This window comes from Vombatus ursinus, unplaced genomic scaffold (assembly GCF_900497805.2).
Source record: "Vombatus ursinus unplaced genomic scaffold, bare-nosed wombat genome assembly UNPS02014794.1, whole genome shotgun sequence".
In the NCBI taxonomy this organism is placed as follows: Eukaryota; Metazoa; Chordata; class Mammalia; order Diprotodontia; family Vombatidae; genus Vombatus; species Vombatus ursinus.
The window spans coordinates 16,988,746-17,002,706 of record NW_020954572.1 but is presented as its reverse complement, the minus strand read 5'-3'; the positions used below and the strand labels follow the sequence as shown (position 1 = coordinate 17,002,706).

At 42.6% G+C, this 13,961-nt stretch overlaps 1 protein-coding gene and 1 pseudogene across 1 annotated transcript in view; one reads left to right on the top strand and one right to left on the bottom strand.

The window, feature by feature from the left end:
- Positions 1 to 1,161: 1,161 nt before the first annotated feature.
- LOC114049004 lies at positions 1,162 to 4,926 on the bottom strand (annotated as a pseudogene).
- Positions 4,927 to 6,020: 1,094 nt separating this feature from the next.
- SORD (sorbitol dehydrogenase) overlaps positions 6,021 to 13,961 on the top strand; it is a 64,476-nt gene continuing 56,535 nt past the window's right edge. The window contains exons 1-2 of the mRNA XM_027870184.1: positions 6,021 to 6,056; positions 11,154 to 11,336. Coding sequence (XP_027725985.1) covers positions 6,021 to 6,056; positions 11,154 to 11,336 — 219 coding nt within the window. The remainder of the gene's footprint in view (positions 6,057 to 11,153; positions 11,337 to 13,961) is intronic.

Here is a 13,961-nt window from a genome sequence, read left to right as displayed (position 1 = left end):
GCTGTAAGAGGCCTTCCTGAGTCTCCTCGGCTGCTAATGTCTTTCCTTTTCAGACTGCCTTCCATCTACTTCATATATATCTTGAGTTGATCACATGTGGTCTCCCCAGTTGTAATATAAATTCCTTGAGGGCAAAGACAGTCTTTTTTGCCTTTCTTTATATCCCCAGCACTTAGTGCAGCACCTGCCTGACACATAGTAAATGCTTAATAAATGCTTATTGACAAGAAAATTTTAAGAAGGAGAAAAAACTGGGGGGAAAGGGATATGAAGGGAGGCTTTATGGAAAAGTTGGCTTAAGTTGAGCTTTGAGGGAAGATACATGGGAACAAATCAATCATTCAATCAATATACTTTTATTAAGCACCTACTGTGTGCCAGGCACTGTGCTAGGGATACAAAAAGAGGCAAAAGACAGTCTCTCTCTCTCTCTCTCTCTCTCTCTCTCTCTCTCTCTCTCTCTCTCTCTCTCTCCCAGGCACGCTTGGTAGAGAGCTTAGTTCCCCCAAAATGCCACTATAAGCACATACATTTGGTATCAAGATAACTGTAGTGCCCCCAAGGCGTCTTCTCCACCTTTCTGCCTCCCATCCCTGCCCTTCCTAACCCAATCCGTTAAAAGTCATTTCCAACGTGAGATGCTCACCAACCTGGGGTATCCTGGGCTCTAGCAGCAGTGTCTACCTGGAAAGGGGGAAGTTAGGGTGATGGGCCAGTTCAGTTTCCCCCTCTAAGACCTCTGATCATTTTTACTGAGAAGCAACATCTACAGGATAGGTGGAGTCTACCCACTGGGGTAGTCCCCATGGTGGTGGTAGTGGTGGGAGAAGTTTACACAAGGGGTTATCCCTTGTCTCTCCCAAGGAAAAGTCTTATTTTCTCTATCCAAGGTCCCCCCCCCCCAAAATAGATTACCCAGAGTATACCCACTTGACATTTTCCAAAACTGGCATCTTTCACTCTGTGCTTTACAGCCCTTTACAACCAAGGATGCATGGGAATGTGCTGACTCCTAAAAAGAAAAGCTAGGATTGAAGCAATTCTTTATTCTTACAGCATCTCTGGACCGACTGCTCAAGGTCTTGGGTACTGATAGCTTCTTAGCAGTGATCAGAGGATAAGTGGGGTCTTTTCTTGCCTTCTCACCAACCTCAGAAAGCCTTAATCCAGGGCCGTCTCACGAGGGTTATGGTGAGCAGCCTGGGCTGCCTCATGTATGCAGGGGAAATCCTGGTATGGGGGAACACAGCCCAGTCAGGCTTCCCCAAAGTGGCGCCAGCTACTGAAGAAGATGCCAGCGCCAGGCCTCATGCTGCAGCACAAAGGCATAGGGATGGCACCTGATAATTGACTGGAGGACTCAGCTGGCTGAAATAATGGGAACTTCTAAGGATGGATGGATGGAAGGGGTGCTGATGCTGATTGCCAACTCCTGCAGCTCCTGGTCATGAGTAACTCCACAGACCATCCCTCGAACCACAAAATCACTGGTGCACACAGCCATGAGCACCTCAGCATCACTGAACAGGCGATAAGGTTGTGGGTGAACAGGGGAAGGTGCAGGTGCCAGTCCCCCTGAAGTTCATAGTGGAAGGCTGCAACTCAGAGATTAATGCCCCGATGTGGGGTAAACTGAACAAACAGTGCTATCCTGTGACTTTCATCGGACACACCAGCCCCTGGGAGGCCCCTGGGAGGCCCCTGGGCCTTAGCCAACTCCAGGAGCCCGTCTGTCTCCACTAGATTTGCCCCCAAACTCCAAGGGGCCAGAGGACTTGATGCAGGCTGTGATATGCCTGGGACTCTGGCCAGCTCCAGCATTGCCTGGAGGCAGCCTAGGGGAGAGGATAAGGTGAAGGAGCCTGCTAGGTACAGCCACTCCAGGGAACCCTCAGCACAATGCAGGGATAGCTGCTTCACTTCTTAGTCTCCTGGGACAAGCCATTCCTTCTCCAGCTGCACTGATCCTCTGAGTAGCTGGTCAGGGCTGCAATGGTCTGGAGGCTGTAGCCTAGTAGCCAGAGCAGCAGTGGAAGGGGCTTGGCCAGGAGGCTGAAGCCAAGCCCTGAGGCCCCACGATGGTCAGGAGCTACAGCCCTGCCTCAGCACCAACAGCTGGTGCCGCAGCCCCAGACCCTCTCTACAAGTGACCCTCAGCCTCCACTAGACAGTGTCTGCCCTCAAGGAGCTTACAGTCTAATGGGGGGAAACAACACGCAGACAAATATATACATAGCAAGCTATATCAAAGATAAATAGGAAATAATTAACAGAGGGAAGGCATTGGATTTTTTTTTTTTTTTTAGGCAATGGGGGTTAAGTGACTTGCCCAGGGTCACATAGCTAGTAAGTGTCAACTGTTTGGTCTGAGGTCACATTTGAACTCAGGTCCTCCTGACTTCAGGGCTGGTGCTCTATCCACTGCGCCACCTAGCTGCCCCTAAACGCACTAGATTTAAGAGGGGTTGAGGAAGGCTTCCAGTAAAAGATGGGATTTTAGTTGGGACTTAAAGGAACCAAGGAGGTCAGTTGTCTGAGCAGACAAAGGAGAGTGTTCTAGGATAGGTGAGGAGAGGAGGTCCAGTTTGACTGAAACATAGGATATGCTAAGGAATAGAATGTGAAATAGGGTTAGGAAGGTAGGTTAGAGCCAATCTGTGGAGAGTTTTAAATGCAGGACTAAGGAATCTTATTCTAGAGGTAATAGGGAGCTACTGAAGGCTTTTGAGCAGGTCTATTACCTATTCAGACCTGTGCCTTAGGAAGATTATGTTGGCAGCTGTGTGGAAGAATGAGTGGAGAGGGTAAAGACTGGAGAACAATTATGAGACTTACTATAGTTTAAGCAAGACATAATGATGCAGTTTGGGGTTGCTGGGAACCCTGAAATGTCAGGGCACAGGGCGGATCTGCATGGAAAGAATTCAAGCATTCAAACTTCTTTCAAAGTAGCAAGGTTTATTGTATGGCCAATAGTGTAGGCCAGGTTCCTAGTGAATCTGCACCTTGATGAGGTGAGATTGATACTTAGATACAAAAAAAGACAGTGATACAATCTGGATAAGATTAAGGAATAGCCACTGGGGTGGCCCAAGTGCCACAGTGAAAGAGCTATTAAGTAGTCTGAGGTGGGTCAAGAGGACTGTGAAGGGAATATTAAGTGGTCTGGGGTAGGCCAGAGCCATATGAAAGGACTGTCTAGGATACTATCTAGGTGGGTAGGGATGGCCCTGATGCCTTGGTCAAGACACCAGTGATCTGGACTGCTGAAATGTGTGGAAAAATTCAGGTACTGGGTTGCTGAAATATATGGGAAAATTCAAGGTCAAGGTCCCATCATCTCATCATTAACATGGGCCTGGACTATGCTATTAGTCATGTGAATGTCTAGAGGACAGATGTGAAAGACGTGAAGGCAGAACCAATTTGATATTACCATCAAGGGAGAGGGAAGAATCAAAGATCCAGAAGGGTCCTGATGCCCTGAAGAGAAATACAGAAGTGTGGAGAAGGGGAGACTTTAAGGGGAAAGATCATATGATCATAAATTTAGAGCCAGAAGGGATCTTAAAAGGCATTTAGTTCAATCCTCCCATTTCTACATAGAAGGAAACTGAAACCCAGAGAGATTAAATGATTTGCCCAAAGTCACATAGGTAGGAAGTGGCAGAGCTGGGATTTGAACCCAACCCCTTTACTCTACATCCAGTACTCATTCCACTACACTGTGCTGAATTTGAGACACCAATGATAGGACATTCAAATGTAAAATGGGGATAATAATAGTAACTTCCTCCCAGGATTATTGTGGGGATCAAATGACATAATACTTGTAAAGTGCTTTGCAAACCTTAAGGGGCTCTATAAAATGCTAGCTTCGATTACTACGCTTTGACCACTGTGTTAACATATTAAAATGCCTTTTTTAGTTGAATGGAAGATATTAAACAATAAATATTTCTTCAGTCTAAAGTCCTTTCCAGACCTACCAGAATGAAATTAAAAAAAAAAAAACAACACAAACCTTTGTCAGTATTTAGTCCAACTTTGCCTAATAAAATCGTTCATGAAAATGGATTGAGTGGTAACTAGACTTAGAATAGAGAAATATCCTACCTCTAGTTAAGAACAAAACCTTCCCCCTTCCCCAAAGCAAAGAGTGTATTGGTTTGAGGAAGGAGGTACTTATATTTACCTGTGGTCAGCTTGCAGTGGGGGTGGGAGGATTGGAAAGAATTTTTTAAGAGGTTATTTTTGTTCGTCCTTCATTTTTGAAGAGGACCAGTGACATCATGGGTGATATCTTTGCTTTCCAGTAAATTGGATTTAAGGCAGAGTTGTGTAAAGTTGTAAGCTTGTGTGGGGTGTTTGTGACCCCCAAAATAATCAAATCAGAGACTTTTTCTTAAGAAAGGCAAAAAAGAGTTTTATTGCTTTCTCATGAGAAAGGACACACCCAGCATTCTGCTCAAGATGGCTCCAGCCAGGGTGTGCGAGGGAGTGTAGATCAAGGCCAGTTTATGTAGACCCTAAGGCGGAATCCCCACCCTCCCACTAGCTCCCCTTCCCATTGGCTGGGCTTCAGAGCTCACAGTCTAAGCAGAAACTTTTCCCCACAAACAAGGTTTGCAAAAAGGCATGAAACAAGGAACTGTTGGTTCAGCAGGAAAGTAAGAAAAAAAGGAGGGGAGAGCCGGAAAGCCTGGAATCAATAACCTAATCTCCCCCTTATCAATTCTGTGGGAACCAAACTGTTAGCATTCCTCACAAGCTTCACTCTCTCTTCCTAAGTTATCAAAGTCCAGTGGCAGGAAAAACAGTCCTGACAAAAACTGACTGTTCATGGCCTGGGATGGCAGCGGATATAACCTTTGATGTCTGACCAAGCTCTAATAGCTCTGCAGCACCTGCTTCAGCTGCTTTCATGGCCATTGGAACAAATTGTTCTCATCTGACCATTCCACCGGGAAAGTCTTCATATGCTTGGTGGTCATAGAAGGATTGAGTAGTTTTAGGAGTATGATTCTACAAAATTAAGTGACTATTCAGAACTGACTAAGCAAAAAGCTAATTTTTACCTTTCCTTGAGTTGTGCAACAATGTTTTGTCATATTGTGAACTTTTCTGAGATTGAGATTCCTCTAAATGTTATTTCAAAAAATATTTTGTGGTAGAGACATGTGCTAGGGTATGAGGGAACGCTGTCAGTTTGGATCACTCTCTCTCTTTCTCACACACACATACACACACACACACACACAGAATAATGCTTCAATTTAGAATAATGATTACATAAATGAAAATTATTTCTTGCACACTTAGGCCTACAACAAAGAGTATAATTTTTCTTCTATACTACCTTGCATCTCTCCTTGGCCCTTATTATATTCTCTTTTGCATTATATTTGTGTATATGTCATATTGTCTTTATAGATTATTTTAAACCTTTTTATTCTTGGTGCCTAGCACAGTACCTGCAAATAATAGGTATATAACAAATGCTAAACTGAAGACTTAGTTCAGTTGCTACCTCCTTCCCTGAGACACCTAGCTAAAAGTATTCACTTCTCTCTATACACGTACCATCCATGTACAATCAATTAATCGATCAATCTACAAGCATTTATCAAGTGCTTACTATGATATTACAACTTGTATCATGGATATTTTTGTATGTATATTTCCCACCCCCACCCCCAATACTAAATTGAGAGCAGGGACTGTTATCTCTATATTCCTTACATTACATAGAGTAGGTACTTAATAAAATCATCTATATATCAGGTCCTAATCTCTCTTCTGAGCTCTAGCTCTTCATCACCAATTGACTACTGGACATCTCGACCTACTTGTCTCATTGGCAACTGAAACTCAAAACATTCAAAATAGAACTCATTAACTTTCCCTGTAAATCTCTATTGCCCCCCAAATTATCTATTTCTGTTAAAAGTACCATTATCCTTTATAAACCTTCAGAGTTCAGTCTAAGAAAGACAAACAGAATTAGGTTGTATCCATGCATGGGAGCTGCAGTTTGGAACGGGGCTCACTTTGGGGTTAGGGTGCATAGTTTATATACCCTTTCAACAGGGGCTGATGCCACTCCATCATCATTTCTATCCTTGACAGAGAAAATATCTTTATACCAGATCACTCCCAGCCATACCAGATCACTCCCAGCCATACCAGACCACTCCCAGTCTTGGGTTATCTAGACAAAAGAATCTGTCTCCCCCCCCAGGCTTGAGTAGAAAGAGCTTCCCTGCTTTAGATTAAATTTCTTGCAAGCTTAGTTGGGGGACTGACCAGGATAAGGAGAATCAATGCAATCTCATTATCAGTAATGTCCTTCTGAAGAAAAACTGAACTTAAAGTCAGGACTTTGGAAGATGGGGAGGAGGAATTCTGAATCTCCAAGATATTGGTTATTAATAATCATTTTTCACACCTGCCAATCATCTCGGCTCAGAATTTTAGTCATCCTTTCACTTTCCCTCCCCCTCCTGCTTCTATATCCAATTAATTGCTAAGTTTTGTCAATACTACCTCCAAAGGACTTCATCACCTTCTCTCCACTCCCTCAGCCACCACCTGGCTTCAACCTCTCATTAACTCTCACATGCACTATTATAATAGCATCCTAATTGGATTTCTCTCTTTTATTCCCTCTGCAATTTACCCTCTATACAATTGCCAAAAGAATATTCCCAAGGTATAGGTTTGACCATGTTACACCTCCACTCAAGAATCTTCAGTGGCTTTCTTATTGTCTTTAGGATAAAATTCAAACTTTTCAGCTTATCAATTAAAACTGTTCACAGTCTACTCCAGCCTACCTTTCCAGACTTATTTCACATTACTCCTCTTCATATAATTCTCCAGTCCAACTGTCAGCCTCAAGACCACAATGTGGCCTTTTAGGTCCTTGGGTGCTGCCTTTTGACTGAGTCCAAGTTTTACAGAACAAATCCTTTTATTAAAGGGATTTGTTCTATTAAGTTTGGATTCAGTCAAAGGGCTGCACTTGAGGACCTAGAGTGCCATGTGTGGCCTCGAGGCTGCAGGTTCCCCACCCTTGCTCCAGTACAAGAAAACTGGACTATTTACTGATCTTTGAAATCAACGTTAAGTCTCCTGCTTCCCTCTCTTGCATTCCTACAATACATTCCTCTCCCCCTCCACTCCACCCATATACCCTTAGAATCTTTAGCTTCTTTCAAGGTTCAATTCAGGGGCCACTTCCTATGGGAAACCTTTCCTGATAGCTCTGTTAAATGTCCTATCCCTTCTCAAATGATAATTGTTTAAATGTTGTATACTCTTCCCTCCCAGCAAAATTTCAGATCCTTCAAGGCAGAAACTATTTTCCATTTTTTTGTCTTTGTATTCACTTAGTGGGGGGGGGGGGGGGCAGCTAGGTGATGCAGTGGATAGAGTGCCAGCCCTGGAGGACTTCAGTTCAAATTCCACCTCAGACACTTACTAGCTGTGTGACCCTGGGCAAGTCACTTAACCCTGTTTGCTTCAGTTTCCTCATCTGTCAAATGAGTTGGAGAAGGAAATGGCAAACCAGGCAAGTCACTTAACCCTGTTTGCCTCAGTTCTCATCCATAAAATGAGCTGGAGAAGGAAATGGCAAACAACTCCAATATTTTTGCCAAGAAAATGCCAAATGGAGTCCCAGAGAATTGGATCAGACTCAACATTGTCACCATCCACTTAGCAAACGTACTTAATAAATGCTTCTTGAATTGAACTGATTGAGTTCTTTAAACCTATGATGATGCTAGTGCTGATTCTGCTTTCAGTGAGTCCACTATTGGAGTCACCTGGAAGAAGGCCATCTCTGCCTTATGGCACTCTGAAGAACATTAACCTGTTTCTCCATCTATAAACTGGGGATGATAACACTTTTACTATCTACTAAAGGGTTTGTTGTGAGGACTATTAAATGTTCAATGTGAGATTCCATTAGACGGTGAGCTCCTTCAGGACAAGTACTTGTCTTTTGCCTTCTTTGAATCCCCGGTTCTTAGCACAATGTCGACACACAGCAGGTGTTTAATAAATGTTTGTTGTGGGAATGAATGAAACATTTGTTGGATTGGATTGAGTTGTAAATCTTACAGCCCTGTAAAAATGAGTTGTTGCTGCCTTGCCTTAGAGATTGCTTTCCCATTTGCACTCTATCTTGTATGTATATATTTTTTCATATTGTATGCTTGAGAATAGGAACTATTTTTTGCCTTTCTTTGTATCTCCAGTGCTTAGTACCATGCCTAGCACATAGCGTTAGCATCTTTGCTATTTTATTTGTTTGTTTTATTATTTACTAAGCATTTGAATACTTATTGACTATTTAGCAGGAGGGCCAGCTATATATGGTTCAGCCTTCACTGTTCTCTGGTTAGGGGATCTCAGTCATGGAAAAAGCAAGAGGGAAGGAGAGATGGAAGAGGGAGAAAACAGAAATATAGCACGTTATGGGAAGAGTATGGGACTGCAAGTCAAGACAACCAAGTTCAGGTCTTGGCTCTTCTACCTGTGTAATCTTTAGCAATTCACCCCACATTTCTAAGCCTCAGTTTCCTTTTCTATAAAATAAGAGGATTGGATGCACTTTAGGCTCCCTTTGAGCCCTGGCATTTTATGAATCTATAGGAATTTAGGGGGAAAGTCAACCAATCCACAATGGATAGAAAGCTGACCTCAAAGTCAGGAAGACCCTGGGTTCAAGTCCTGCCTCTGACACATCCCATCGTGTAATCCTGGGCCGAGTTATTTAATGTCTCAGTGGCTTAGGAAACTCTCTAAGACTCTTAGCTGAAGTGTAAGTGCTGATCTTCATCTGTAGAGGAATTCCCTCTATTTGGAGCCAGTAGGTCAATAAACATGAATTAAACACCTACTAAGTGCCAGGCACAATGCTAAGCACTGGGGATATAAGGAAAGGCAAAAGAGAGTCCCTGTTCTTAAGAAGGTCACATGAGATAAATCAACAGAGAGAAGGCACTAAGGGGAGTTCCCTTTCTCCGATGAAATCACAGATCTGGGCCAACCAACCCATCAATAATAATAATAGTAGACATTAAATGACTTCTACCAACCAATCTACCAATAATAGCTGAAATTTATATGGCACTTTAAGGTTGTCACTTTTCATACTTATCTTAAAATAAGGAGGCAGCTCAGTGGTAAAGTGGATAAGTGCTGGCCTTGGAGTCAGAAGACTTGCCTCAGACACTTCCCAACTGTCTGGCCCTGGGCAAATCATTTAATCTCAGGATAATACCACCTACCTCACCGAGTACAAAAAATCAAAAGAGAGAGCTTATGTGAAGCGCTTTGCAAACCTTGAAGATCTATATAAATTCTAGTTACCCTCCTTTTCTCCTCCCCCCACTCTTCCTCCATCATTTTCAGAGGTAGCTGAATAATCAGAGGCTCAAAGAGTGACTTTCCTGGGGTTACATAGTTACTAAGTGTCACAAACAGATTCCAACTAAGAGCCTGCTGGTCCAGCATGAGCTTTTTTTTTTTTTAATAGTATTTTATTTTTTCCAATTACATGTAAAGATAATTTTCAACATTAATTTTTAGAAAGATTTTGAGTTCCAAATTTTTCTCCCACTCTCCCTCCTATTTTCCCTCCCCAAGACACAAGTAATCTGATACAGGTTATACAACTACAATCTTGTAAAACATTTCCACATGTCATGTCATGAAAGAAGCAGAGCAAAAGAAAAAAAAAACACAGAAAAAACAGTCCAAAAATGAAAATTGTATTCTTCTGCATTCAGACTCCATGGTTCTTTATCTGGATGTGGATGGCATTTTCCATCATGAGTCTTTCGGAATTGCCTTGGATCATTGTATTGCTGAAAAGAGCTAAATCAATCATAGTTAATCATCAATGTTACTGTTACTGTGTGTAACATTCTCTTGGTTCTGCTCACTTCACTCAGCATCAGACCATACAAGTCTTTCCAGGTTTTTCTGAAGTCTACCTGCTCATTATTTCTTATAGCACAATAGTATTCCATTACATTCATGTATCACAGCTTGTTCATCCATTCCCCAATTGATGGGCATCCCCTCAATTTCTAATTCTTTGCCACCACAGAAAGAGCTGCTATAAATATTTTTGTACATGTAGGTCCTTTACCCTTTTTTATGATCTCTTTGGGATACAGACCTAATAGTAGTATTGCTGGATTAAAGGATATGCACAGCATGCTAACTCTTAATCAATAAACATTTATTAAGCACCTACTATGTGCCAGGTTATAAAACTGTGGATACTCTTTAACTCAGTAATACCACTACTAGGTCTGTATCCCAAAGAGATCAAAGGAAAAGGAAAAGAATTTACAGCTACAAAAACATAGCAGCTCTTTTTGTGATAGCAAAAATTTGGAAACTGAGACGAAAGAATGGCTGAATAAGTTGTGGTATATGATTGTGATGGAACATTATTGTGCTATAAGAAATGATGAGCAGGATGGTTTCAGAAAAACCTGGGAAGATTTATATGAACTCATGCAAAGTGAAGGGATCTGAACCAGGAAAACTCTGTACACAATATCAGCAATATCGTAACCATGATCAATTTAGCTACTTTAATCAATACAAAAATTCAAGATAATTCCAAAAGACCCAGGATTAAAAATGCTATCTACCTCCAGAGAAAGAACTAATGAACCCTGAGTGCAAATTGAAGGATAATTTTTTCACTTTCTTCATTTTTCTTGCTTTTTTTTTGCAACATGGAAAATGAGGAAATGTTTTGCATGATTTCACATGTTTAACTGATTTCATAAAGCCTGCCTTCTGAATGAGTGGGAGGAGAGGAATGAGAATGAGAGAGAGAGACTTTGGAACTCAAAATTTTAAAAAAATAATGAATGTTTGAAAGAAATAAATTAAAAAAAACCTCCACACACAATTCCTGCCCTCAAGGAGCTTACAATCTAACAGAGGAGACAACAAGCAAACAAATCTACCTCTCTGGCCATACTAAGGGCGAACCTCCATGTTGCAGTACTTCTAAGTAGAGAAGAAGAGAAACCCGCCACTTTCCATCGCAGGAGAGGAACCCCGCCCTCTCCCCGCCCTCCGCCTAAGCGGAGGGGACCCCGCCCCACGTTGTCTAGCGTCAGGACCCGAGCCCTCCTCCAGCACCTTGTCTCGGACTCTGGTTTCAAAGCTGTGGCGTAACGGGAACCAGCCCTCTGCAGTCACGAGCCCCAGACCCCAGATTGGCAGTTGGCGACATGGCGGCGGGCACGACTGATAACCTCTCCGTGGTGTTGCACGGACCCGGGGACCTGCGCCTGGTAAAGCAAGAAGGGAGGTGGTGGTGGTGGTGGGGATCCCGCTTCCTTTGATCCCTGACACCCCGCGGCCCAGCACTGGACCCCGTAACTTTCCCTGAAAACATTTCCCTGCCAGATTTAGACTCTCCACCCCTGTCTCAGATCCATCCCCAGCGCCCTCCCTTCCACCCAGTGCCCAGTGTAGCCCAGAAAGAAGTGTTCTCCCCTAATCCCCCTCAATTTAGGTACACTCAACTTCGGATCTAAGGCCGTTAGGGCTGGAAAAATGGGGTGCAGACCCACTCTCCCTCATGACAACTGTGGGTGCACTGTCTAGCCTTGACATTTGCATCCCTCAAAAGTGGTACCAAGGAAAAACAAACTAGGCTCTTCCTGAGATCCTTGGCCCATCATTTTCTGAACACTGGATGGATTCATTGTTTCCTTTCCCCAGGTATTCCCCTCTGTCCTTATCCGCAGCACAAGACTCCCATTCTGGCTCATTATCCACTGGTCCGTTACTTCTACAGCCAGTTCCATCTTCTTTCCACCCTCCGTTATTCGCTTCTCTTTGAACTTTGGCCTTTTTCCATTTTTCTTGGCACTTTGCAATGAATGTTTTTGGCCAATACTCCCTTCTCTGCTGCATTCATAGCCTTGCCCGGGTTGCTCAAGTCTGGCACAGTCAGTCAAAGCAGAAGGGAAGATTCTCCATCCCATAATAAGAACGACGCATGTTTTTCTAGCAGTTTAAGGTTTACAAAGGCCTTTTCTCACAGCCTAAACTCATTGAAACAAGATAACACTAGGTCTCTTGCTAGTAAGTGTCATTCCAACCCGTGAACCCAGGTAGGTGTCTTTTAGCTAAGTACTTTCTTGACTATGTCCCACTGCCCCACCATATCATGGGAATAATTTCCTTCGTGCCTTTTGTGCCTTTGAAGATAACATTTTATTTTGATTTTAAAGTAGAATTTAGAGTTTGTTGCCTCAGACCCCAGATAAACTTTTCTAGGGCCTCAGTTTCCTCAATGAGTCTCTAAGGTCATTTGCAGCTCTAACAGCCTACTTATTTTATGATTTATAATTAGAGAGATGTTCCCTGAGATATTGGGATAGGGAGAAATCAGTGTCCCAGCATAAGTGGCCAAACCAGTCCTGTACTGAATTCACAGCCATCATCATCAATCCATGGTATCTAGCATCCTGCCATCTCAATCTTGTGGCAGATGCATTGTGGTGTGGTGGATAGAGCATTGGACTTGGAATCAGGAAGAGTTAGATTCATTTTCACCTTAGAACTTGGGCACGTCATTATACATCTCTGTGCCTCAGTTTCCTCATTTAAAAGATCAGGGGGTTGGACTATCTTATGGCCTTTTAAGTTTCCTTTTAGCTCAGAATCTCAGGTACTGTACTCTCCCTGATAATAATGTTTTTATTTGATATTTTATTTTTCCCCTGTTACATGTAAAAACGATTTTTAACATTCATTTTTTAAAATTTCAAACTCCAAATTCTCTCCCTCCCTTCTTCCTTCCCTTCCAATCTCATTGAGAAGGTAAGCAATTTTATATAAGTTATACATGTTCAGTCATGCAAAACATTTCCATATTATTCATGTTGTGAAAGAAAACACAGATCTGGTACTTTATTTTCAAGGGGAGTTTAACATTTAACATTCACCTATGTCTCCTTCCCTCCTCTACCTCCCCAAATAATCCTTCATCTCTGCAGGCAGAGACTAGTACCACGATAGTTACTTTGCCACCCTTCTGCCAGAACAAAGCAACAGGCAAAAAGGGAATGTGAAGATGTGTGTGTGGGACAAAATTCTAGGATGAATTCTAGGAAGTATGTGGGACAGGCAGCCTTGTAAGTCTGGAAGATCTGAATAGAATCCTCGCACTAGGCTCAGTGGCTACCTAACTCTGGGCATTGCAGAGCCATTGCATAAGAGAGGGAGGGAGATTCTCAACTGAATTTTCCTTACAGTTAGGAAGGAGCATTTGGATATGTAAAATTTAGAGACCAACATTTCTTGGAACACCTGAGTTTTGAATGAGAAGTAGTGAAAGAAAGGCTGGATTTAGGAATCAGGCCTGAGTTTGGATCTTTCCCCTGTTACTACACATGTGACTTTGGGAGACTCACACCACCTCTTGGCCTGGTTTCCTTATCTATAAAAACAGATGAGTTAGATTAGATAATCTCTTAAGCTTCTATCTGGCTCTGGAATCCTCTGGTCCCAGGGCACAAGTTGACTGTGAAACACACAAAAAAGGGAATTTACAAATGAGACCCAGAAAAGAGATCAAAACAGAAGATGAAGGCCAGTGTTGTAAACAGAAACCACAAATTAGAAGTTAGCCCAGTTTATTTCCACACCTACATGAAGAAAGAAGGCTCCAGGGCAAAAATAGGATATATAAACAGGGGCAAAACCTTGGGAAACAACCCCAGAGGCTTCTGGAATAGGTAGGCAAAAAACAAAATAGAGGCAGGCAGTCCCCACTTTACAAACAGGTTGTATTCCAGAAGGGCATACGGTAGGGGTTGGGGGTGGGGAAGCCTTTTAAACCTATAATGTGGAACTTCTCTAAGTCTATAAGATCATTATCTGTAGGTGGCAGGAGTTCAGACACC